Source organism: Ambystoma mexicanum, chromosome 11, assembly GCF_040938575.1.
Source record: "Ambystoma mexicanum isolate Mex_15411 chromosome 11, UKY_AmexF1_1, whole genome shotgun sequence".
In the NCBI taxonomy this organism is placed as follows: Eukaryota; Metazoa; Chordata; class Amphibia; order Caudata; family Ambystomatidae; genus Ambystoma; species Ambystoma mexicanum.
Genome location: NC_090934.1, coordinates 370,832,648 through 370,860,545, shown reverse-complemented (window position 1 = coordinate 370,860,545; position 27,898 = coordinate 370,832,648). Strand labels below are relative to the sequence as shown.

Genomic DNA, 27,898 nt, shown 5'->3' with positions numbered 1-27,898 from the left:
AAATCTGTGTTGCAAGGTCCTGACCTTAAAATCAATGTAAGCCGCCATTTTAGGTCAATCCGCCATTTTAGGTTCGCTTTGTAAAGTCACCCTGTGAGTTAAAATGGTGGACGATGTTATTCCGAAATACAACATGGCCGTCTTGACCTGTGTGTGTAGCTAATATGTAACTTGCCTGCAGGCCACTTGTTGAGGTCGTGAACTGAGACCATGGGCCTCATTACACGGATGGCGGAGAGCCATGGCGCTATTAGCGCCATGGTTCAAGCCGGTAAAATACTGGCACCGCCTTGGCGGAAAGGGGAATTACCGCCCCATTCCAAGGTTGGCGGGGCGGTAATTCCCCCTTCCCCCTTCCCCATTCCCATTTTTGCCCCATAGGGCTTAATGGGAATGGGGAAGGCGCTAATTACGGTACCGCAAATTGCGGTACCGTAATTAGCTCCCTGGGTCCCTTTGCGGGTTGGTTTTTAACGCCTGCAAAAAGCAGGCGTTAAATCCCCCAACCCGCAAAGGGACCTCGTAGTAAGGCGGTAAGGATTTACCGGTACCGGTATTTTACCGGTACCGGTAAATCCTTACCGCCATCCGTGTAATGAGGCCCCTTGTCCTTCGTTGACCTGTATGTAAACGATTACTCGCGTCAATGAAACTAATCCGCGAGCATTTGTTAAGAACAATGTATTCAAATACTGAACTAAGAACACTTGTTTAACTACATTGTATTAATGTTTGAGAAGACCTGTATGGGAAATCCCAAAACACACAGTTGCCGTGTAGGCTTGTTGACGTATGTATTAAAGGCAAACTAGTTACATGTGGATATGCGAACTCGGCATGAACCCTAGATCAGTAATGTAATAGAGGAATATTAACCCCAAGTAGGGTTGGACATCGTGTTCGCAAATAGTATAAAAGAGCAATGAATTCTAATGTACAGCGTCTTTCACTGAATACACCGAACCACGCTGGAGTTCGCTGTGTTGTACTGAGGGCGATAGCTATCTGATTTTTGCTTTGTTCTTTGTAACTGATTCAGTATGAATTAAAGATCTTTGTATGTTCCTTTGTAACCCGTGTTCGGTGTATTTCCTTTTGGGGTACTCGGCCTCGATATTCTGATTTTGTTTTCATAGTAGAAGTGTACCAAAAAAGTTGTGGAACTGTGACCCCGGATGGGAGAAACGTGCAACACATTTTTCAAGGGTGGCAGCCATGCTGGTAGACAGCCAATTGAGTTGAAACAGCTTTCAGTTTAACTATAATTGGTATTGGGTGGTCAAATTGAGAGGTGTACTTTAACTTCACAAAGAACAGTTCTGGAATGGAGAAAATGGTTGCAAAAAGTAGTATAACAGCAAAGAATAAAAGTAGTGAAACTCCGCTCCAGACCGTTCCCGCTCACTTCGACCACTGCTTCTGTGATAAGAAATTGTTAGTGCGATGGTCATCCTACATATTTTGCAACTTTGCAATGCAATAGTGCTTCTGTTGAGAATCCGACGCATTTTCTATTTGATTTATCCTGTAACTACATCCTTAAGAAGAAGATAATGACTATTTTGAGAAGCCCTTGTTTTAGGAAAGTTATGGCTGCTAAAAAAAACTTCTCTTCCAAATTGAAGTACTGCATTCCCACTGTATTCCTTTATTGAAAGTGCTCTAACACCAAGGAAGCAATTTGAGGATATAAAATGTCCCCACATTTTCTTTTCTGATTTTAATATTTGAGCCGGTCTTTGTTTTATTATTGCTATGTTTTGTGTTGTGTGTCGATAAATGGTGCTACTTGTACTTATGCTCCCTGTTTTTCTTTCATGACTTGTTTTACCTTCGGAATCAAGATCAAGAGACTTGATGTATTCCTTGAAGCTAGTGACCTGTGGCATGAGACCCCTGGCAGTGAAGGAGTCATCATAAAACATATTTTTAATAAAACCCTTTCGAGAAAAAAACTATTGAACTCGAGTTTTTCCTAGGAAAACAAAAAAGGTGTCAGTCAAAAGGCTGCGCAGGTTAAAAATAAACAAAAGGGGAATAAGATTAGAGAACATGCATTCAAAAAGGAAAGACACAATGAGGAGTTCCTTGGCTTCATCACTGGGTGGGAAAACAGCAATGGGTGGTTAAGTCGCTGCAGCGTGTTGAACGGGGGACCTTGTTACCCAGACGTAATAGAGGGTTGGCGTGCCCAGGGTCCCACATTGCTAATGTTGCTGCTGCATTGTGTAGCATCTCTGAAGTGCAGTTTTCCCGTCCTGGATTGCCACAGAATCAGGGTTCCCAACAAGTTGGAAAGGAGAATGAGCTATATTTATGAAAGTGTATGATCGTTTTCTCCTGGGACCATTTAGGGATACGATAGGTACTTACCTAAACGTACCAGACCCTCTCTGTATGCTGGAGAGGTTAAAGGGCAGTACAGTTTGCACCAGAAGTCTCCATCTCCCCAATATTTTCTATAGATTCTGCAGTGGAGCTTTTCACTGGAAACAAATGCAACCATTGTTCATGTTTAGAATAATGATGAGACAACGCCATATGCATTTCATAACAGCAGAGTGAAGGCAACTTGCTTCTAAAGGTACCATGCCTTTGACCTTCCAAGTGTGAATAGGTGGGAATAATTACAGGAGACATTTTCGTTCCAAGCTGCGATTTTATTATAGGATCTGCGCACATAAAGCACATCTAAAATGGATGTGTCCAATGCACTTTAATAAAGGTAATATTAAAAGGTACAGCTCCTAAGTACAATATAACAACATTCATATTAGAATGGAAATTGGAGTATTTAAAAGACAACATTAAATCTCTTTTTTTACAATTATATTTACAAAACGGATCAAAATACCTTTTCTCCAGACTAAATTAACAATTGAGTGTTAGCAGATTATTTTAGGAGTAAATTCAAAGCAAGGGTACAGCAAGAGAAGATTCAACAGATCTCAAAGGAAAGATCACAAGAAAGGTTTTTCTGAAAGTAATACTTGATTATCACTGCAAGCAGCTGATATTCCATCACGTCTATATGCCATACATGTAACAGCAGACATATACAGTATACGTGTAATGAAACGTGCATGCAGTTATACACATAAACAAAAAAGTAGCTTATTGCCTTTGAGGTTTTGTTCTTTAGTTTAGGGTGTGTATCCTCAAACCACACACGCCCGTCAGCATGAAAAGTGACCCTTTTTACTTTAAACATTTGGTTTTCTGAGAAAATGTTGGCCTTCCTTTGACATCGCAAACATTACTTTTGCTTTTAAACATTTTATAGAAAAATAAGCAGATGATACTCCTCATTCTTGAATAATACTTTCAGGATTACAAAATAAAAATCAATGTTGGACAGTTAAAGAATACAAACTGCACACAGAACACCCGTTTCATAAAGTGATTTGAATTTAAGATGAACAGGAACAGCTGTGATCATAGCTGGAGTGGCGAGTTGTACCAATAATGGTTTGGCAAATGTTTTATTGTCAATGTATGTAACTGGAAATACTTGTGTTGGAACAGTACATATACTGTAATACTTCATGCAAAATGTCTAATGAGGGCCAATCATACCAATTAAGACATTCAACCAAGTTCTAAATGGCGGTCAGATATTTGATTTTCGTTAATGAATTACAGAGTGACAATTGTAGTGCTTTGCTTGTAATTCGTTGTAATTTGAATTGCTTGTAAACAAATTACCATTTTGAATGGTCGCCATTTGGAACAAGCTAAACTGTGAATGCAGCACATACAAAGCTAACCATGTCTAGCTATGAAATGCACGTGTAAACACAGTTTGCTAAAAACTTCGTGGATGCCTGGATTGCAGTATATTCTAAACCTGTAGCAAACATTCATTGTAAGGACTTCTGCCATTCTGTTTTTTCTTGTGTGCATTGGGAATTTATTGCTTTCATAAGCCATTATAGATTCTACTTTCTACCATTTTATGGTATGAATTGTAGCCTGCCGCCCCAATGTTGTGTACATACATTTCCTGCCACAGGTGCAGTGGCTAAACCGTAGGCCGCCCAAGGATAATAAGAGCACGTCATCCAAAGTGCAGGTTACATTTTTGTACTGAATTCCAATATTGAACTTCAATGGAAACGACAATAAGAATGTATCTGTGGTCTTGTCAGCCAACAGGATATTGGCAGCAGCATGAACAGTAACTCTATTAGACGCGTATCATTGCTTTGATGCCAAATATCTAAGCTGAAGAGGTAATAATGTCTGGATGAAATATTTTATCTTATTATATTATTTAACAACACTCTGCACTTTAGGAGAAAAGCAGATCCCAAGTTTAGTACTCTGATACAGGTACCGGTTGGGCATAAAGATACGATATATATATATATATCCCATCTATCTAGATCTATATGCACATTTATAAATATATATATGCATATAGATGAAGATAGACATATGTATTATTCACTGTGAAATTAACAAGACCCAAAGGTGTTATTGTCCAAGAATAAAAGGTTTTGTTTTTTCACAAAAAAACTTTCTAGCACCACACGTTAGAAAAACACAGATCTAGCACTCCTCGGGTCTAAACAACTAGGTCTAAAATAGAATATATTGTAAAATCGATATTATACAGCATTTTGTGGTATTTGATAAACAGATACATATTTGCACTGAGAAGGGTCTTGTATAATATGACTTAAAAATCTATACAGAAAGGAAGCCAAAAAGTAAGTCAGTATACGGAGGAGAAGGAAGAAAACGTATTACAACACGTAGCCAAAGAAAGAAAGAAACGTTCATCGGAGGGTGAGAAAGGATACGTTAGTGGCCCATTTATGCCTTGAACTGAGAAATAAAATAAAGGTTCTGAGGCTCGAGTAGGAAAAAAAAAACTTGAAAGGAGATTGCTTTTACATGCAACTGTACATACTGTGTATTATTACCTAAGCACAAAGTAATTTGTATTTTTTTTTTATATTGCTTGACATTCAGTTATGGCTACAGTATTATATCCATTTACTTTGGAAACAAGAAAATTCGTAAAGGTGCTGTAAAATTAACATTAAAAAACACTTTGCAAAGAAACCACCAAACACTGTAGTTCTGTTAAAATGTAAAGCCTTGTCTGGGGCTTGTCATTTGTTAAATGCAACAGGTAAAATCTGGTTATAGTGAAATAGTGCAGCCCCCCCACTGGCCTAAACGCTGACAATAAAAACATGTCAGATGGAGAGCAGGACGATGCCATGAATTGCCAAGGAGCAGCCAACTAGATTCCCCAAGACTTTAAATAGTTACCACTGCTATTCATTATTAAGAAGATAATGCAAATATTGGAAACGGCACAGCATGGCCCTTTGATGGTGCTATGGAGGTCTTATTTTCCAGCACATATCTCAGCATTATTTTTTATTTTCCTCCAATTTTGTAAAGTTGTAAAAGAAAAAAATGCGTGTGCCTGCTCGAAGGATCACAGTTGACAGAACAAACTGTGGATGTCAAAGAATGGACAAATACATTATGTGACAGTTATGTGCTTGCAAGCGACATTCTCTGCATGGACTTGGCGTATTGTCACAATTCAGTAGCTTTTCATGATGAGCATGTTTGAATGGCCTTGTTTCTTTAGAGGAATTTTCTAAGGCCAACAAAGCCACTTCAGAGTGTCCAGGTTTTAGAGAGAAGGGTGGGAGGGAAGAGAACAAAAGTAAACAGCCATAATCATTTTGCAGATTATTACAGTGGTCGTATTCCAGTTCCTTTGTAAAAGATGGTGCTGATGAGTACATAATGCTTGGTCCATCTATGTCATGGGGGATTTCTGGATGAGGTTAGAGTCATTCATGCTCAGGTTGCTTGTGGAAAAATACCCCTGTGCCAGAGAGGAATTAAGAGGTGGATGTAGGTGTTAATGTGCCCTAGTGCCCATCAATTTACACATCAGCCGGTAGGATAGTCTTCAAAATGTAGACCAGAGCCCATGCCCCATGGACACTACCTTTTCCTGTGCCTCACTGGGGTGTTGACAACCCACCAGGGGACTTTTCACAAGGGCTGCCACTTTTGTGATGTTCATGCTGCAAACTAAGAGAGGGACTGGTTTATCTACTAAATATGGAGCACTGAGATTTCTCTCATCTCTGAATGAACTCACAGTAGAATTGTGTTAATGAGTTGGTTCTACTAAAGGGTTTGCGTGGAAGTCCTCAGTGAACATTGTGTATTAGTGCAATGCATTTGTTTGCTGCTGAAGGGGCATGTATAATTTCATCAGGAGATGGGCAGGACTTTGGGTTGGACTGAAAAAAAGTTGTCTACTTTTATGGAAACCAGACCAAATGCTCATGAAAAATATATTTGCGTATGTAAATATGTAATAAATATCAGAATTCAAGGGATAATCTACTGAAACCTCTAAAATGCCTTCAGAAGATCAAGAATATGTAGCAATTGTCTCATTTTCAGCCAATCCAACACAATTATTTACATTGAGGTAGCTGCTGCCTTTCGAAGAGGGATGCCTTGTGCACAACATCAGAACATTATAATATTCTAACTTTACTATTAGAAAACCCAGTCTTCAATTGAAAACAATTACATTTTCATTTGGTGTTTTAATGTCATATCTTTAGGCAAACATTTAGGTGGCTGCTTTTCAGGGTGACGTGGGAATTCAGTGGCACATTGAGTGCAGAGAAAACATAAGTGTCTGAAAATGAAATGGGTGTTAAGGGAGTATTATCAAAGGGGTATTTGCTGACCACTGAATTTGCAGAGTGGTACTACAAGATTGCTCAACATTTGGGGGGGCACAAACCTGCCAAATCCTTAACTTGCATGCACCAATCAATTTTAAAGATGCACAAATATATTACCATCTCCACAACACAAACAGCAAAGCAATAACTGACATTGTGTGTCCAAACTGAGAATGATCAAACAGCCAACATAATAGTAGTTCATGATTGTCTGCTTAAATACCTTGAGATGGTTTTTATATCGTGAGATGTTATATATAAATTTGTGTAATGATACACATTTTTGCAGATTTCATATACAGCGCTACACAATTGGGTGTTTGGGTTTCCCGCTTCAGCAAAACCTTTTATTGTGCACCGTGTTGCCACAAGTACGGGTCAGGGTTAGTATCTTCAGTAGGAAAGGCAAATGCATGCAGAGTGTAGTCAAGGGCATCTCCTCTGCTTATTACCCTCGTGGACCAACCAGATAGCCAAGTCTGTATCCCAGCCCCAGCCCTTCTGCAAGCTACATACAAGTGGGCTGGTGGAAGATCCCTCCAAAAGGGCAAGGTGGTATTCTCTGAATCCACTTCCTCACTACCTAAGAGAAAAAGGGGAACTAGGCAATGTTCCTTTTCTGCCACTCCACACCAGTTTTCATCCTCAAAGCAACTACTATCCTCTCTATTCTGCCTCTCTCATGCAGGACTGTAAAGTGGTATGTCTACTATGCAGAATATCCAAATCAAAGAAATCCTGCATTAGGAAGTGAGCCACTTCCAGGGTGTGATCATCTGCATAAACTGGAGAAGTAATACAACCTTTTGCTAGCTTTAAAATGGCAACACTAGTTGAGTGTGTTGGTAGATTTATACTAGTTGTACAGGCTTTCATAGCTGGTCAATGCCTGCCCTATCAAACCATCAAGAGGCCAATTCGGAAAGATACTGCTCAACAGTCAATGCTGCTGTGACTGTACTGCCCCAGCACCATTCAATATTTACTTACAAACATTTGGATACACTCTGTGAATCGGGGTTCAATGTTCTCTCGCCTCCTGAACAGTCACTGTAGGTTCCGTTCTGTAACCTATTTATGAACATTTTTAAATTAGATGTTGACCCTTCATGAGGCTATTTGAGATTTTGAGAAACCCATTATAAGAACTTGAATCATTAATCTTGGAAGATCTTTCTAATTTAAATATATAAATATTATTTTTCAGCACAATGATTGAGAGTGGCATGTGTGTGGCACAGCAAATACAGCAACACGCCATTTTGTATTTTATGCACACAAGAGATTGTCCAAGCTAAGATACACGGGCAGTATAGCTCAGTGGCAACTGAATCAAGAGCAACACTGGTTCGAATCTCGGGTCCGCGCTTAGAAACCTCTTCAGTATTAAGGGCAACAAAAAAAACATGACGAGGGAAAGGACTGATTCGGTCTTATTACTGATGAGATGTTTTATTGTTAACGATCAAGCGCAGGGAACTATGCTTTCCACTCACCTTCACAAAAGGTTTGTTATTATTGTTGGACTACAAGTCAGCTTTCTTTTCCTACTGTGAAATGTGCACTTATCAGAGTGGCTCTCAGGGTTATCAGTTGGCTGCTTCTTGCAATAACAATCAAGTGATGAAATTGACATTCTTAGCGGAAAAAAATCAAAACTAAAGTGAAAAGAAAACCTGTACACGTTTGTATTTTATTTCCCTGAGGGATCCAAGGACACCCGCAAGTGCTCTAGGTACATATTGCACTAAAGAGGAATGAAAAGTGAGCAAACGAGAGCTGCTCCGCCTGACGGGAGCTTGAGACCCAATCAGATTCCACCGGAGCTCTCGCATCACATCTCGGAATGTCAGAACACAAGACGGCTAAGCCTCAAATCTACCACCATCATTTATACAAAATCACATCTCTATTATGGCACATTTAATGAAAAAGCAAGTTTTCATAGACAGACACATTCCATCAAGAAAATAATACAAAGTTTCGTTTTTGAGGTTTCTTTTCTTAAAAAATTACATAATTTTCTTTCATTGTTTCACATTACAAAATCGTTTTGTTTATCTTTAAACAAATCACATTTTATTGCAGGAACATTTCAAGTGCCATATATATTTATAGAAGGGCTAAAAAAATAGAAATCTCTCTAAAGTGGTCCAGACAAGGCTTTGTATAGAATAAAATCTTTTCTCAGCCTTCCAATTTTTACCTATGTTATTTAACACATAGCCTTTTCATCAATTTGCATCGTCAGTCTATAAGCAGCTGCGCACCTACACCCCCCCACACAAACACACACACACACACACATACATATACACACACACATAAACAGAGACCTTGGCATCTATTGAACTGGGCAAAGCTTATTAAAGAACAACCAAACTACTCTTAGGCCATTCCACCTAGCAACAGCAGACTGATCAACCAAGAGTTTGCACAAATGTTCACTTTTTGGTGGCAGAAATTAGTGCATTTTTGTTTGACTGCATTTAGAGGGTTGAATACACTAGGCATACTATATTCCGAGCACACACCATCTGCTAAATGCATCATCCAACATAAGTGGCAGATCTGGCAGAGAAAAATAAGTGTCCTTAATCTTACTAAGACTCACACAAGAGTTTAGGATGTTTAGAAGTGATAACTAAATCAGATGTTTACTTCTGCGCATGAATCATTTTACTGTAAGACTAGTCAATAAGGGGGGGGAAGCTCAGAGAGCTACAGATATGGAAAGGACATTTTCATTAGCGGGCCTGGAGAGAATGCATTGCCCATCGTGCAGAATCTGAGGGAGTCTGAAAGTGACCTGAGAAGTAAGGAGAAGGAGAGCGCGATTTCAGACTGCTCATACTCCCTTCTTGAGTGGGATACGTGTCAGTTGTTCGCTGTAGCCAGGATTGAAAGAAGGATTTGATCATCGGGAACTAAAAGCACATTTCAATGGACAGCCCAGTGCACAGATGTAGCATCTGGGCTTCATCGCCCTGTATGCCTACTCACTTCCAGTATTGCAATCCTTGTTCTCCTCATCATTGCCCAAGACATATTGAAGTATTAAGATAGAGGGCAGGTTGCCTGGAGAACAAGGATTAAGGCCTGTACGCCCACAAGAGTTATGCAATGCTAGGTGAATTCTCATTTTAGCAAGATTAGTGGGACGGTTTTAATGAATGAACAAAGATAGCTAGTGATTGCCACATTTGACATTTACCACTGACACGTGTGCAGGTGTTACCATGGGGGACAGCTTTTGATTTAGACCTTCGCTCTGACATAGGGCCTGCCGCAATTTAACAAGTTTGAATATCGGAAACCAAATGTTACCCTTCATCCTTTCATGATCGATCACATGATTACATTTGGTAATAATAATCTCTATTACATATTATTCAAAAGGATTATCATAAAAAAGAAAAAATGTGGCAGAGATGTGGTGCCACTGGTAGCCTGGGCACAGGGCAAGTTGGCAATAAGGATCTACACACAAGCCATTTTCGAAGACAAAAAAAGGAGTTTCTTGCATTTCAGATTGATGCTTCGGATCAAAAGCCTAGGGACTTATTTAAATGAGTGGATTTATTTCTCTCCTGACTGATTGAACCCTTCCTTTGACATCTCAGAAGAGAGGCAATGATTTTAATTCTTTCTTCCTCAAGATCTCCGACGTTTAGTCAGATATCTGCAATTTTACCAATGCTGCACCCTTAGCCTTATTTCATCCCTTTCCCTGGTCCTATCCTGCTTTTTGGGTTTAAAAAGAACTCTGCTGCAAAGATGATTCTGGTAGCTACAGTAGTTCCTTCTTGTTCACCTCATTATGTTCTTTCAGCTGTCCTTGCTTCCAACTGTCGAGACATCATTGGCACTTTTATGGCCAAGTTTATTAACCTATGAATTTCTGATGGCTTCTTTCCCTTATCATTAAGCATGCTTTTTTTTAACCCCTTATTAAAGAAAACATGGTTTTGATCACACCGTTCAAGACTTTTTGTCGGATTGCTGTTTTTTCCTGGGTCGCCAAGATAGTTGAAAGGTGTGTGGCGATGCAGCTTCAATCACACGTCGAAAGTTCAAGTTTCTTCACCCATATCAGACTGACTTGGCATCAAGTCAGCTATTATTTCTGCTATTGCCGATAGTCTTACCAAGGCTGATGGGGTATCTTTGCTTATTGGTGATCTTGAACTTATTACCAGTGTTTGACAGTGCGGACCGCTACACCCTACTGTCCCCAATTTACAAAAGTGGCTTTTGGTTCCGGCAAAGATGACATTTTTGTTATGTTCATTTTTATTCAATAGTATTCAGCAAGTGAGTCACTAAGGGACCTTTCCTCTTTGGCTCGTTCACTGTTCCCAGTGGTGTTACGCAGGGCTCCCCATTCCCCCCGCTTATTGTCAATATTTATATCAATTACCCAACTGCTTTACAAAATGGTCTTTCTAGGGTCCAAGGATGGATGGTTAGTAAACGCCTTCAGTTACGCCCCCTAAAAACGATTTAATCCGTAGCCCAAAAAATGGTCTCGCCAACCCTCTCAAATGGCTCCATCCTCCAATTTGGAGTTTGGATAATTTGCTGAATCAGTAGAAATTGTAAAGGTTGTATGGGAGGCCGACTTTAGTTTTAACACATTTCTGTGCTTTCAAAATGTTCACATCACAGATAGCGACAACCCTGGCGGCTAAGGTCTGTTTTTGGGTCAATCTGACCTGGCTGCTGCCACAGTAACCTTCATTAATTTCAAGCTGGGCCATGCAAATACAATGCTTATCGGCCTTCCAGATTAAAAACTGGAATGGTTACAGTTTATCCAGAACATCGCAGTGTGCCTTATTTTCTAACCTTTCCAAGTTCAGCTGAGTAACCAAAGCCCACTCATCCCTGCATTGATTGGCTGCTTCTGTGCGACAGACTCAAGTTCAAGACTCTCAAACTTGTTTCCAAGTGTCTGCACGGCCTAGCAACCTGATAAGATATTTACCTATAATCCACAACGTTTGCTTCGCTCTGCCCATGCTTCCTTGCTTATTGTTCCAAAAACTAGATTTAAAACATTGCAGGTTGGGGAGACATACGTTTCTCAGGCTTGTGCGCTCCCTTAAAACATCTGAGTCCTCCTACCCTTATGGCCTTCCAGAAAGCCCTGAAGCCCCATTTGTGCTGCTGATCTGATTCCATCCAGTTCTCATCCACCTTTCAATAATTAGTGTTTGCGATCTATGCGCACAGATAGAGTCAGGCTCTGTTTGGTGGTCTTTTGAGTTATGCACGTAATCAAGTCTTAGAAACAAGATAAATCCGGCATAAAGAGTTGTACTGGTAGGTGTAGCCAATGCTGAAAAGCCCCAGAAGCCTCCATTGCCCTTAAAGCACATATCCCCTCATTGGAAGCAGCTTATTAAACCTGCTCCAGAATGCCGGAGAGTACCAAGCAATCGACGCTTTAGGATCTTGCTTGCCAGGAGAAGGATCTCACAGCAAAAGGCATAACAGCGATACATGTACATTGGTACATATGGTGAAGGTAGAATGCACTGGATCTACAGACATCAAGATTGATGAAAAGCCAGAAAAGGTACCAAGAAAGTTTGATATCCTGACCAAATTCCCAGATCACTGCAGGACAACACGGCTGGTGCCTGCAAGTGAACCCACTTCCTCAAAATAGTACTGCATGACTTCAGAGGGCATACATGTTTTGACCGCAAGGCGGCAACTGCTAATAAGGCAATTGCCGTTTACATCCCTTTTGCAAAGTGCAGAAGTTCAGCACTTTTATTTAGAGGACACATGCTTGTTGCCGCTGAGCTATAACACACTCAAACTTTGTTCTGCATCGGTGTATATCCTAACGCCAAGGATGTAGGCCCAAATCTCCATGTTGTCAGCAGATCACCATCAAAACACACATTGCACTTTTTTGTCATTTAGATAATACATCGAAATGAATGCTCAATCATTGCTTTCTAATCCTGCACGGAGTCACATTTGGAAGATTTAAAATGGGCATACTTATATTTATTAAATGGCTAGAATGTTTGGGCGTGGATGGAAGTTTCGAGGAGGCAGTTACACAACATTAAGGGTCACTTTTTTAAGAACATCTTGAGTTTCAGTGTTGAATAGAGTTCAATTATGGAACCTCCATGTTTGGAGAGAGAAATCTAGTGCTGGCGCGGACACTACTGTGTGATTTTGGAAAACCATAACAGCATTTCCCTACTCACTTGCATTGCTGCGGGCGGCAGGGGCCCAAAATGGTGGAACTTATTTAAATGAAATGACCCTGGTACTGTGCCCTCAAAGCAATACATGGGCAGATGTGGGTTGAAACACATACATTTCACCAAGTGAGGCCGCCCACCACCTGATAAGGTTCAGTCTCTGAAGCCTGCCTGCACAAATGAATGCGCCCTAAAACAGAAGAGTGCTGGAACCATGTTTGGAAGCGCCCTGTCTCAATGGGGGCCTATGGTCAAAAGCCATGCTACACTATTCCTATGAACATATGCACATACCGCAGCAGCTACGTGCAGCACACCTTCCGCGTGCCATGAAGCAGGGCTATCAATGGCTCCATGTCTGCAGAAGTGGGCATTTTTGGCAAGACAGTTTAACTCTTTGGTGCGTGCAGATATCCTATACCCTGACGTGTACTTTAAACCACACAAACTGCAGCCACGTGAAATCAGATACTCTTCTGCATTGTGTGAACAGATGCTGCAAACACAGACTTGCTTGGTCTTTCATAAGCTTGTGCCCAAGGCTGGTCATATTCAGAAAGCTTCCGATGAAATGCACATGATGCTTACTTTTGTTTTTATACATATCCCAATTCAATTATTTCATCTGTGCGAATCATACAATGTCAGTTATCCACAAAAACTTTTAAAAAGTATACAGCAGGCGTAATATATTAAGCAAATGCAAACCTTATCACTCCTTCCTTGTCCTTTAACAGTACATAGGGCGAGGAGTGCTTTCAACCAAAGATCTGTGCTATATGCCCAGGCGTGACTGCCAACATAACGGAGCAAAGAGCAATGGGAACCAGTCCCACTGACCACCCATAGAAAGCAGCCAAACAATAGGTCTTGGTCTTGTAGGGGTGAAAGAGGAGGGCCAGCTGATACTATAAAAGACTTATAAGGGGCAGCAGAAGAATTCCAGTATGAACAGAACATTATTGTCCCATAGGGGATGCTGGGCAAGATTAGCCAATGGCAAACAACTCAATTGGAAATGGGTCAGTAGGGAGTGAACGTTGCGCACTGACATTCCCAAAGGAAATGCTCGGTTTCCTTGGACAATTCTACCACACTGTTCCTAGAGGCTGCTGGTATCCATTCGCTCGCGTTACAGCACCCCAGCATTCCATTATAGATAGAGGACATTTTATTCCCTGAAGTTCTGTGCCATTTACACACAAAGACTTTGCAGTTTCCAATAAAGGGCAGGAGCATTGCCACAGACAACCTTTGGAAAAGCGCCTTTAATTGTGCATAAGCTATCCCCACATTCTCCAGTATACCCCAGGATCGGTTTCTCGGGCACAACGCAAGAGTGTAAAGATGAACTTCTGGTTCTGTGTTGAGATGAAATGTCCACTATCACCCCCTCCTGGAATTGCAGAAAGCCATGTATCCAAGCCAGTTAGATGGATAAGTAAGCCCTCTTCACCCCTTCACTACCACCAGTGAAACAAATCTTAAGAGTCTTCCTGACTAAACATTTTGTGGAAAAAAAATGTCAGCGATGAGCAAAGCAGGTCGCCTGTGCCTTGTCCACAGGGTACCATGTTTACGTTGTTCTTGCGGTTTGCTGCTCATGATGTCTAATTGCCAAGGTGCCAGAGTAACGTCAGGGGGAGAGTGATCATTTTGCATCCCACCGATCGCTTCCCGCCCTTTATCATGGACTAATCGGTGGAGTACATTTTACCTACAAAAGTAACCCCCACTGCTACCACTCCTAAACCACTATCTATGTCACATCCTATGTGCACACAAACAATGATTGCTTTTACAAACAAAAAGTGCTCTGCAGAACCAATATCCGACTTGCTTGATTCCAATATAAAATAAGTAAATACAATAGGATATCCTTTCGACCTTGCTCCTCCCTCTAACTACTGGAATGAGAATTGTGGCTCTGTTGTTGTGGATGGAGCTTGGAGGTTTGAAAAGATACGATCCTCCCAGCCCTGACCCTTTCTAGCATTGATCATCATCATTATGGGAGGTCACCTATGGGAAGCAAAAGTAGCAATATCTTTCTGAAAAACATGATCGGTAGGCCTAGATTGTCCAGTGCCAGCCTGCTAGAAACAAATAATTGTTGTGTTATAACAGCATCATCCTGAAGTACATTTACTGGAGGAATCCTCTCCTCAGAGGGGCGGGCCGAGGGGCATGGCCCCAGGCTCGGTCAGGCAATACAGTATCTCTTCATAGAACCCAATCCTGGAAAATTGCCTAAAAGCAAAGAGCATTATGGGCACATAAACATGTCCACAATTTTAAATTTGAAACAGGTCTTAAAGTGATTCAGTAAGAAACCCTTTGAGCAAATAAATCGAAGTTGGGTCTGCAGTTTTGATAGGTCACACTACTCACCCTAAGAAAAAAAGTCCTGTACATTGCAGGACATATATACCAGTTTGGACAGCTGAAGCAAGTATGTGAGGCTTTGGCTGTTTCTGTATTCAGTTTCCCTTGCTAGTCTACTGAAAGTGTCTGTTGAAACATGGGTTGCTTGTGCATGTGATAACTCAGTTTCAGGACAGATCTCCCAGAGAAGATCCTGTTCTGAAGTCGGCAGTTCTCTGACAGATTCCTGAAGCAAGTACCCCCTCCGGAAATACATTTTACATCAAGTGCAATGCTTTCAGAGCGTGACCAGCCTTTCTTTAAACATGTTACATCGAAAACAGCAGCATAAATCAGTTCCCAGCGTACCTTACCAACGTTCTACCTATTTCTGTTTGATTTAAACTTGTATTTCTGGTGCACATGCTAAACAGACAACGTAAACAAGCATTTCATTTACACAGGTGTGACTTGGGGGGGGAAGGTGCAAAATAAAAGTGCCATATCAAATTCAACAACAAAAAGCAATAACAGTCACTACATATTAGATTAAAATATTAATTAAAACAATATACAAACAATATTCCTTTGCACGCTATATAAGTCTTCATGCCCAATTACCCTGTATTGTAACATAATGCTATTTGCAGATATTGGTATGGACCCTTTTTGTGCCATTTGGTCTACTGGCATTTTGCAGGCACCACAAGAATAACAGCCTTCCTTCATGATGCAACGAGGGCCTGGCACAGTGAAGAGCACCTCTGGCTATTGTGCTACCCCGCTCCCAGGTCACCGTGCATAAGTAATCGGCCTTGCGGGACATCCAGAATATGCTGTCGAAGAGTTCACGGGCAGTGCATTATGAAGAGGCTGCTTGCTAACTCAAGCCCCTCCTATCCTGTAGTAGCGCAGTCCAAAGGATGGCAGGACCAGAGCAATGGCCCATAGTTGGAGGCCTTAGAAGAATAACAAGTCAACAAACAACGCATCAGAAAAACAAGTCCAACCATATTGGTGTTGGCTGCTTCCCCGCACTGTCGCCCCGGCCGCCAAGAGATGTGCAGCGGCTCTACGCAGGGCCACATAAAGTGTCTAGGTCAGTAAATGTTTCTACTTCAGACATTGCAGAAGTATTAAAGTGTGACAGGTACCCGTTATCCATCCATTTGCAGGGCGGCTTCAAACTCTGATGTGAACAGCTCCTTGTACAATGGAGGGAAGTGAAGCCGCACAATGTCTGGGTATATTGCTTTAAATGCCATCAACTTTTCTGTATGTCGTCCACACAGTGCTCGCAATGTTGACACTTTGCATATTAACTGCAATGCAAAATAACAAGGAAGCCGAGGTTATTAGTGCAGAGAAAAACAAACATACAGAGTTAAACACTGATGCAATTTTCTTATTTTGTAGTTTGTCATTTCACATTCACTTAAATGTAAACTGGAACTTCCGGCCAAGTCGTCTGCGATTTTGCCATATGCTGCGACCAGTGATGCAGTTCACGTTGGCCTAGGGGCAAAGCTACGCTCACTCCTTAACAACACCTTTATTTCCACCAGACCAGTTGTGCCTCCCCCATGGGGCTTTGCTGAAGATTAGTGCCCACGCGTTGGAGGATCAGGTATCCCATTTCACAAAATCAACCCTCTCCACGTTTAAAAGCAGCAATTGAGACCTTACTCAATTGAGACCTTACTCCTGGCCGACTCAAGGACGGTATGCAGTAATAAAATCATGGCCAAAATATCGCCATTAAAATAAATAAATAAATAAATAAATAAAATCGCAGCCAAAATGCTGTGGTTTGACCCAGTAAAGGTGTACACCATTATACCATTTAAGGGGAGCGGGAGTTGCGGGGTGTCCTCTGCTCCCCTTAAATGGTATAATGGGTCTGGGGGTGTCCCCCGCATCCTTTACATGGATTGCGGCGGCAAAACCACTGCCTTTTTTCCGCAATTTTTGGTGTAAACAGCCATTCTTTCCGCAATTTTAACACATGGATCCCTCAAGGACAACCACTTGTGCAGGCTACTTATTAATGTTCATTATAAGTGAATCAACAACGTATGGGAAGAGGTCCCCTTCATCTTTATAAACATTGTCAAACTGAAACCAATGGGGACACTCTTCGCCCTAGCCTTTGAGATTGGCAGCATGCAATTTACAGGATTCTTAATACATTGGGTTATTAGGATTCCATTGGTGTTCTATACTGCAGAGCTTCTGATCTTGCTGTACTGAATACCCATACACTAAGGGGTGTACCTTGTACGAAACAGGTTTGCAAAAGATCTGCTGCAGGGCAAATCCAATATAAGGGGTGTTATCTCACTTTAGTTAGGGTTCCCGCCTCCCGGTGATTCTTCTGCAGGACGTGCTGAAGGGCCTGCTGTATCTTCTGCTGGAGCTTCTCTATTTTGACCTTCTCTTGAAGCCATGAACGATCTAAATGACAAATATTGATTTATTTACATCGCAAAAAGTTTCAACACCTATACGAATTTTCCTAAACATGGTTTTGCAAGTTTACCCACAAGAATAAATGGCATTATGCATAAATAACACTGTGGTGTGCCTACTGGGGCCTAAAATGCTTAAACACTTTTTGCATAAAAGTATCTTTCTTCAATTCAAACGTCACGTACCAGTGGTGCTTAAGTGACCCAGAAAGGACCTGGTTGGCCATATTGAAGTCTTGACCATGCTCAAGGTTATGAAAGGGAACGAATAAGGAACTATTGGGAACACTGGTGATCCACGTGGGCAAATGCAATTATCAACTCAGACCACCAACTAAGCTCCTGACAAAAAAGGATATTATCCACTACCGTGTTTAGTCAGACCAAGTTGGAAAACCAGAGAACTCGGCATCCAACCCTCCCAAAATACTGTTAGAGACCGAGGCTGTTTAACCATTGGTAGTGCACCAGTGATGGTTCCCCAGTGGCACAGGGCAAGAGGTAATGCAGAGAGAGAAATCATCTTCATGCAGGGTCATCAAGAAAAAATCTACTTACCTATTACAATAACTTTATAGTTTGACCATGTTTAAAGATACTTTTTTTTTAATGATCCTCCACCCATTGGCCCTTTGGGGCCCTTCTCCTCTGGGGCGTCGAATGGCATTTGATACCATTTTGAATGGTTACTTTTCTCCAGAATATGCATAATACACTGATGGGATAAGATTCTAAGCAATCGCTCCTGGGCTGGTTGGGTGGGAAGCATAAACATCTATAGATAAGAGGTGTCAAACTTTTGTGAAGAATTCCTTTGTGCTAGCTTCCGAAGACTTAGTACATTGCCATAATAATAATTAGTGACCAAGCATGGGCATATTTCCATAAGGGCAGTAGTACAAGCTTGCATTACTTGCATGCGTCTTCTTGGGCGGGAAAGAATTTGCCAATAAGCTGCAACATAGCATGCATTGTACTATGCATCTAGAAATGCCTTTCTAGTAATAGCCTCCCTTTGGGTGGCTACCCACAAATTACAAAGAATACACTTGTTTTCCTAAACTAGTTTTATTAGTCCAGGTCCTACACCATAGTCCTTCAGACATTAAACACGTGTGATCCTTTTTCAGCTTCTGTGTATGGCTGCTGAAAGAAATTGCTAACTCTCCGATTCACATGAAATGACTTTGTGGATGGAATCCTAGATCCCTTTGGAAGACTATTGTGCCTTTACAGATTTCAATAAAAGGCCTGTAACTCACACTCTCCCTGAGAAGGTAGATCCTATTAAAAAAGCTATTTTTAGTTCATTCTTTAGTGTCGCATTTGCCCCACATTCAAATAGCAGTGACAATGTTCTCTCCTTTGTCAATATTGTACCACTGTGGAACTGTGAGCAGCAGAGCGATGATGTCACAGATGGGACCCCTAAACAAGTATCTGAGGGTAATTCCAACAGTGCAGTTCGACCTTTGGGAGGCAGGGAGGGAGGGAGGGAAAGGATAGGCCAGTGGATGTATTGATATGTTTCATGTAGCATAATACTATTCAGAGTTACCATTAAGGAAGTATGCCCTTACTAGTAACTTGTCTCCAAAGACATCAGTGCATGCTGGATCCCACATTTTAGCTGGTATTGGGGTCCAAATCGAAATAAATGTTATCCCTTCCAAAATAGCTTTTTGAATTTTAAATAGTAATGTACGAGTTCTCATCGATAACATATGAGGCATCCCTTCTGTAAATGCCATTGGTTGTTCCCTCTGCTGCCAATAAAACACTCTCCTGGACTGCACCCTTGTACTGGTACCTGCTTATTTGGTGCATCTTCTCTGCTGAATACTTCACCCCCTTCTGCCCCATCTGTCCCCTTTTTGTAACCTCCTGGTCCAGGCACTTGCCCGCCTACCCCATTTCTATATGCACTGTTGCACTTTTCCTATATCCCCTTCCCTTGCAGTTACCAGATTTGAATATAATAAATGCACTGTTTTCCCGTTGATTGGAGGACCTTTTATAGTGCATCATTATATTGTGAGGTCTCTGAGGGTTATGCACCAAATGATCTACTTGAATAGCAACTGTTCGTAATGATCAGAGATTTAGCTGAGCGGATGGTAAGTGGAAGTTCTGAATTTGAGAAACTTGGGCTTCAATGCCTCACCCTCATCTAGAGACCAATCTGAAATGGGGGGTAGAAGGGGGCAAGATATGTTAGCTGGCTCTTTAGACTATGTCCAGGTTCATACTGTACCACTTTGGAGAGTTATGCTACAGCATGGGAATGACAGCATAAGTCAGACAAGCAATTATAAACTTGATCCCGTTTTGGATGGATGACCAAAGAAGTGAGGGCAGAACAGAGGACATATGGTTCAGATATACATAACCCACTAATCAGGCTGAGCGCTGCGTTTCGCGTCCTCTGGATCTTTTTAAGGAGGACTTAGTGCCTTAAATAGGGCATTGAAGTATTCTATTCTGAAAATGAAAGCTGCACTTACCATTTAAGTTCTAGGTTTAAGCAAGAACAAAGCTATGGTCCTTCTCAAGTTGTCAAGATGAAAAAATAGCTGCTCGCAACTGAGTTTGTCTGAGAGAGTAAGGTTAGGTTTTCAAAGATTAAGGTGGAGTTCATAAATTAGCTGCGCAGTTGGTGCGAAAGGCCTAAACCAGGAGAAAGCAATGTTCCAAATACTTGTAACCCATTCTTATACTGTGCTCCATAAGCTGCAGTTCCTGTCTAAGGGCACTTTAATTCTGCCTTATTTCTTCTTACCTTAACTTACAACTGTGGGTGTTGACTGCAACTTTGCTGATCAATGTCAGACGCCGGAGCAGTTGGTTTAGCTTTGTGGCCAGAATTCTATCTTTGTGGTGAAATACCCACGAATTACAGGGTTTGTAAGGGCAGCAAGTGCTCGAACTGATTTATCTAATTGCAAAGGACTTCAATTCCACTAGGAAAGTAGGGCCACTGCTTTCCTCTCTTGGGCCGATGCACTAGCGGCATTGCTCTGGTCCATGTGGTGGCTAACCAACGGCTGGAAGGGTTGGGGCATCTTACTAACCTTACCCTCTTTCTTCTGTGTGTAAACAATGTAGGGCTTGATGCAGACTCCTTGGTCTTCCCTGGTTTGCGGTTATCTCTAGAGCAGATGCATGGAAAGGCATGCAGCAACACACCATCTGCTTTCTTCTTTTTAATGACGAGCCTCACCAGAGGGTGGGCGTATGGCTGTTTCATGTAGGTTTTTCTGTGCTGCGTGATGCACAAAGCTAAAGGGCCAATGCAGTCACTGATTTTGGCTCTGACCAGCACTGGCTTTCTGGTAAGCCTCTGAGGAGCTCAACTGGGCACTTTTCTTTTAAACATTCTGTAAAGGATCAAGAGTAAGCCTCAGACAAAGTGGCATGTTAGGTTTTGATTATAGACTTATTTCCAGAAACAATTAAAAAGGGTTGTAAGAAATCCTATCTATCCCTAATCCTAAAGGGGGGTTTCCCTGCATCAACAAAACTAAGGAACGTCTGTGTCAGGATGTTAAAGTAAAAAGGTCCTCTGTCCTGTGTCCAAACCCTAATCTGACCCTCACATGCTAAACCTATCATCAAGTGAAAGGGGAATGTCTTCCAGCTGCCCTCCTGCAACTGTTTTCCACTGTTCCAACTTATTGTTCAAAATGTGAAAATTAAACAAATACAGTTCCATCAATCTCAGGGAGGGTTCCCTTTCCCTGAGTTTCTTCACATTTTCAAATTGTATCCAATATCAAGGGTGAGCTCTGACACTTTTAATGATTTCCACTCTCAAGGGGTATGGGCCTTCTCTTCACCTTTCCACTTATACATTTCACAACTCAGGGGGTTTCCATTCCATTAAGTTCCTTTATACCTCCACTCTCAAGGGGTATGGGTCTTCCCTTGACTTGCTTCTGTCTTTCATATTCAGCACTTTAGGCTCTTAATGCTTCACCCCAGGGTAATGGCTCTTCCCTTTGAATTCCTCCACTTGTTGCATTTTACTTACACAGTAGGGCCTAGGGTTTCCCTTTGAGTATTCCCTTATGCACGCAGTTCTTTATAATGTTCAATTTCTCAAACTGTGTTCTTCTTTTGACCTCTCATATACTCTCCTGCCAGGGTATGTGAACTTTCTTTTTGATCCTTAAAAAGGAGTATACATCCTCCCTTTTCTATTCACAATTTCAGGCAAACTTCTTCTCTCACTCCTAGTTTACTCTCCTGCCAGGATATTACTTCACTTCTCGTCTCACTCCTTTCCTGGGTGTGAGTCCTAGCCTCACTGGGTGCCTGGTGCACTAACCTGCCAGGGCTTTTACTTTCTCTGTTCACACTTATTTTCATCCATGTGACTATATGTTTCAAATGTTGGGTCCCTGACCCTTCCTAGACAAAGTTCACAACTGTGTTAATTTCCCTTTTCATGCATTGGGTTTCCGACACACTCTCATTACTATTTGCATGTATATCAAATCTCTTTCTCAAGCATTGGGTCTCTGACCACCTTTAACACTGTCCGTATATGTATTAAGTATATCAAATCCTCTTCTCAAGCATTGGGTCAGCGACCCTTTTCCAACAATGTTTTCATCCGTGTAAGTTTATTTACTGTCTTTCATTGAGCTCCCGCATTATCACTGACACAGCAGTCGCCTTCACGTGCCCCGGTAACCCATTTGCCCTTCACGTGCCCCGGTAACCCATTTGCTCTAACTGGGCTTACAGGGCGGCTTTGGCGGTCCTTGCATTCCTTCTTCAGCTTCTCTCTTGATCCGCTGTGTGGGTGTACATTCCATCAGCCGGTCAGCTTTCCCTTGCTTCGCTCGGCTCCAGCGGCCCACATTCGTCAAGCGGTAAGCTTCCTTCTGCTCTGTGTTTTTGCACACCGTTCATACCAGCCTATGTGCTGCTTCTTACAAGGGAAGGGAAGTTTGGCAAGTTATTTACAGAGTGGGGAAAAAGCATTTCCTTTTGCAATGGCGCAGACAGGCTAAAAAACGGTGGTGTGGAAGGTTGCCCAGAGCATTGCCAGTGGTTCAGATTTATTCAAAACCTTCCACCCATCACTTTTTTGGTTGTCAGGTGGCAAGACCGGTTTTAGATAACTTGGAGATGAACATCGGGTTTCCAGGAGAGTAAGCCTCATCACCCTCTGCCTCTTCTTCATTCCAGTGGCCCCCATAGTCTCTCTACTGGGAATTTGATGGCTAGACACTCCATCCTTATATTTAGATGAGAATTGGAGGGTAGCAAGATGCCATAAAGGAATGGGGGACTGGGGAAGCCCCCTTTAAAGGAAAAAGAGGATATGTGATTTCCTCTGTTGATGTCATCAGGTTTCTCAGAGCTCCCTTACCCTCAGGTGGTCCTCCCTCATATAGCCGCCCCCAGGGTCAGGATCAGGTAGCGGCTGCTTTCCCCTGGCCACATAAGAGGGTATTCTCCCAAGGAAAGAAGTGATGACATCCTTGAATTGATCACAGTAGGGTCGAGGTTGATTGATGATGACCTCTTGATACTTTGTTTCACTACCTTCACTGTATTTTCTCTGCTCCGTCAGGGTCTTCGTGTGTTACAGTGCTTCCGTTCATTGTGCCTGTGATGGTTTCTTCACTGGGCTTCTCCAGTCTAGGCTTCCTTCTGGGGGAAGAAGTGACTTCAGTAGGTTAAGGTTCCATTTCCAAATTGTCTCCTAGCTGTAAGAGTAGGCTGCGGTGAAGGGGTTTTGTGATGCAGTTTTTTCCTTCTTGTGCTCTATAGACTGGCAAGGAGTGGATAGTTAATTACATAAGGCTATGACTCCAAGCAGTCGCTCATTTCCTTCCTATTTTTCCAAAGTTTCTTAAGAAGACACAGTCCCCAGGGCTGCAGGACATAAAACTTTTTTTAAAATTGTTTGTGGTGTTCTCAGTTGCTGCTTGTGCCAACTGATGCACTTGGTACAGTTGCTCTTGAAGGTCTTGTACAAACTGGCTGTTATTCTCGGCACCAGCACCATCCAAGGAGACACCAATGTATAGCATTATTGGAATTCGGGCGGCTCTCTCAAACATGAGCTGATATGGGTTGTAGCTTTGTCGTCCTTTATTAGGCCTGACCATATCTGGTGAAGTAATCTATGATGGCCAAAATGTTCTGGATCACCCTGCTTTCCAGTTCTAGGCTCAGAAAGTTGGTAGACTGAATTCATAGATTCAGACCTCTGAAGATGTTGCAGGAAGGATGGGCGACTTCATGGTTATACAGTGGGCCTGGCAATAGTTGCCTACATCAAGGGACATCCTTTGCTAGTAAAATCATGTCCTTGTCAAATCTAGGCTACGCTCAATTTCCAGATGGCCGTGCTGGTCATGCAGCATATGGAGTGCAGCTGGGTGGGACTGGTGAGGGAGCACTAGGCGATTTAGTAGCTGGTCTTCAGTCTTGTTTTCCTTGTACAGAGTGCCTCCCATGCTCACTGATATCTGCAATTGTTCTGATTGTTAGCAGTTTACAGAAAGGATTATACAATTGACTGTATATTTGGTTCACAGAACCCTTACCTGATGGAACACAGGTACAGAGAGATGTTTGTGAGGAGCCTTACCCACTACACCTATGAACCCAAAATGATAATTCAGCAACACAGGTAAAATAGGGGAAACCCTCCTGGGGAAGAAACCCTTGCAGAGTGGAAGTTGATTAATCAGAGCGGACTTCAGAATGAAGGTGGAAAGGGATGGTTTCCTTGCTTGTGCGCATACACCGGGAGGTCTTCTGTAATGAAGGAACCAAAAAAGAAATAAATAAAAAGGGTTTTAGATTGGAACTGGGATACAGGGATAAGTATGGTGGAAAGGATCTTGTGGGAAGATTCCTAGGTGAATAGATCTTTGTGCTTACCGTAGGAAGAATCTCAATCACTTTAAACCGGAGGAAAGGTGCACATGTTGCACTTTAACCGGAAACTGATGCATGAGTTGCGTAATGTAGATCCTGAGGAACGAGTTGCATAAGTAGATGTCCTTGATAATAAAGCATGAGTTTGTTTTAAGAGTTCTTAAGTCTTGTGAACTGTACAGAAACAGTAGCGCAATACTTGAAGATGAACTAGTGGCTCGTAGCACACGGATTGCGGAAATGTTTATCCGTGTTTGTGATCAGCACTCTGGTACGCGGCACAGGGAATACCATGAAATGTTTCCTTTGTTTGTGGAACACTGAACTGGTTAGTCCACACACGCGGCACAAAGAACACAAGCAGGGTAGCCTTTGGTCAGGTCATGCAGTGGCCAGGCTATGGTGGGAACCCAGGCACGAGCATTCAATCGTTTTTGCAGAGGCCAAAGAACTGACCCTTGTCCAGTGGCAAAGATAATCACGTAGTTTCATAAGTCCCTGGTTGTGCTCTTTGTGCATCCTCCCTCCCAAAGACGATAATGTAACTTACGTGCACTAACACCTCCAGTAGATTCATATCTCCCACGTTGTACTCTATAAGCTGTTTGAATGTGGCTGCGGCTCCAGAAGTACCCAGAGGCATCCTTGTGAATTGATAGAATGCTACCTTTTCCTAGTCTTCATTGATCATGGGATCTGGTAATAGCTGCTTCTCAAATCCATCACAGTAATCCACCAGTTCCAGGCAAGACAATCGGGTGCCGAAATGTGGGGTGATGCATTGATCGGGCATGGTTTGGCTCTTCAGCCTGTGGTAGGTAATGTACAACCGCATCTGAATATTTTTCTTCCCTGCCACAACAGTTGGTGAGGCATAGGGGCTTCAGCCTGCATCAGCTCCAACTATCGTTGACCATTCTCCACATTAGCTTGAGAAAGCTGCTGCATTCACTCCCTGAATACTTTAATTTGTTCTGTAATGCTCTACCCAATGCACTTCTCCTAGGTCATAGTTACTCGTAGATAAGACTTCAGACCATAGTCCCAGCAGTTCGAACAGGCGGAGTTTGTCCTTGCCCAAAAGTGGGGAGTGGCAGAAGTTGACCCTCTGGTGGAATGTTGCTCTGGGTGATGGTAGTGTGTGCCAACAGACCTCCAGACATCTCTTCATCCTTGGGAGCTTCCATCAGCAAACATCTAGGCCGGCTCAGAGGCAGACTGTAAAGACCGAGGGGGGTATCTGTGCTACTACCCACTATATGGTTGGGGTAGAGGAACAGAGGCACCCCCAGCCAAGGCAAATTGGTAAACATGGGCAAGCAACAAAGGCTGAGACTCAAGGTAGTTGATGCAGGCTGGTTCTTAGGTACAGTGAATCCCCAAGCTCTCACAAAGGAATGCCCACACACTATGTTAGGTGCTACCCTAATTCTTTTATTAAAGGATAAAAAGTCAGGTGGAAATATACAAATAAATAAGACTCACTTAATACTCAGAAATCAAATAGTTAACTCAATATATACAATTCTATGTGGTACCACAGCTACCCTTATTCAGTTATACTGTATTATATGTTGACTCCTGGGACATCAATTGAGAAACAAAGTTTTTGTATTAAAACTGTACGTTTAAATAAAGAAATAAAATAATGTACCAACTGCTGACAGTTATTAAAAAGCATTAAATTATTAGGCAATGTTTAACCTGTGTGACAGGGTGGCACTATCCCACAGAATCATACTGACGACTCTTAAAGAAAGTCCAACAGTGTTTATTGAAGTAAAAATTGTCAGAATGGCTTTAAAATCTCAATGTCCTTCAGGCCTACTGGGACTATGGTGGGATTGGCACTAGGGCTGGCCCTCTCTCTCTCTCCCTCCCTCGCAGGTCTAACCCAGCCCTGTCCCCCCCGTCCCACCTCCCTAAACCAGGCATCCCTATTGGGGATGTTGGTAGCACTAGGACCGATAACCCCCATCTGCCTTTTCTTCTTTCTGCACTTCAGGTGTTTCCCCTAAATCGTTGATTACCTGACTCCCTAGGGATCTTCTAGCTTTCCCTGTCCTATCCCCACTTGGTAGTCTCAGGGATTATTATTGGTGCCTTCTATCACCCCGCTTTGCGCTCACTCCTTTCACACCCTCTTGTACCCGAGCCTTCGCTATACTGGTCTCTTAAGCGGTTCTCCTTCCACCAGGTCACAGTCCCTCCAATCTCTCACTCTGCCTTTCCACCTCCACCCTTCAATCGTACTTCTTTTCCTACTCCTCTTCTTAATATCGCTCGTACCTCCAACTACCTCTCTAGCTCCATTATTGTCTATTCCCTCCTTCTGCCAGTAGCTACTCCAATTCTCCCACTCGCCGTCATGCTTACTTCTCTTCCTCTACTACTATTGATGCTCCCCGCTACTAACACTATACCTTTACTACTTTTACTTTCCCATGAGACTCAGGGTTATGGTGCCCTGCTCCCCACTTCGCTGACCCCTGTACAAACCCTCAGAGATATGGTGCCCTGCACACCCCTCTAGTACCAATTATCACTACTACTAATTTCCTTCACTCACTACTCCACTACTTCCGCTGTCTACTATCTTTACTACTACCATTACTACTCCACTCTGCTACTTCTACTCCTACTCCACGTCTACTACTCACACTCTTCCCTCTCTTGCACAAACACTTCAGAGACCACCTCTTTATAATAGCCTCTACACTCCTTTTGCTCTTGCCCTGTTTAGATGGCCTGGGAAGTCCCAAATTACACAGAGGTTCTGGAGCCTGTCCAAACCAGAATCAATAATGGAAATAGACAAAGTGCAAGGCAAACCCCAGCTTTTTTAGCGTCAAAATAAAGCAGGGACAGCATACAAGCATAAACTTCTTGGCACTCTCGCCCGTTACATAAAAAACAATGGTTTATATATATTCAACTTTTGTCGCAACTGACTTCATACTGCAATCTTAGTTACCAAAACCTACGGGGAACAGGGATTGGCTAATAGTGGTGATTACATAAACATTCTATAGGGATTAAACTTCTAATTGGGTAACGATTGTTTGAGGACTCCCCCTGTGACCACCTCTAAATAGATTAAAGGTAAAAAGACATTTCTGTCTGCAATATGTAATTGGTTGGCATCTTACTTCATAGGTGGCTTAACATTGGGGGTTTTCATTGGTTGGCT

The 27,898-nt window shown here is 42.2% G+C and overlaps 1 protein-coding gene across 1 annotated transcript in view; it reads right to left on the bottom strand.

Moving 5' to 3' along the window:
• Positions 1-2,639: 2,639 nt before the first annotated feature.
• The window catches only part of RORA (RAR related orphan receptor A), a 318,626-nt gene continuing 293,367 nt past the window's right edge, over positions 2,640-27,898 (bottom strand). Inside the window, exons 9-10 of the mRNA XM_069623081.1 lie at positions 17,679-17,791; positions 2,640-16,659 (exon numbers count right to left, since the gene is read on the bottom strand). Coding sequence (XP_069479182.1) covers positions 16,495-16,659; positions 17,679-17,791 — 278 coding nt within the window. The 3' untranslated portion in view covers positions 2,640-16,494. The remainder of the gene's footprint in view (positions 16,660-17,678; positions 17,792-27,898) is intronic.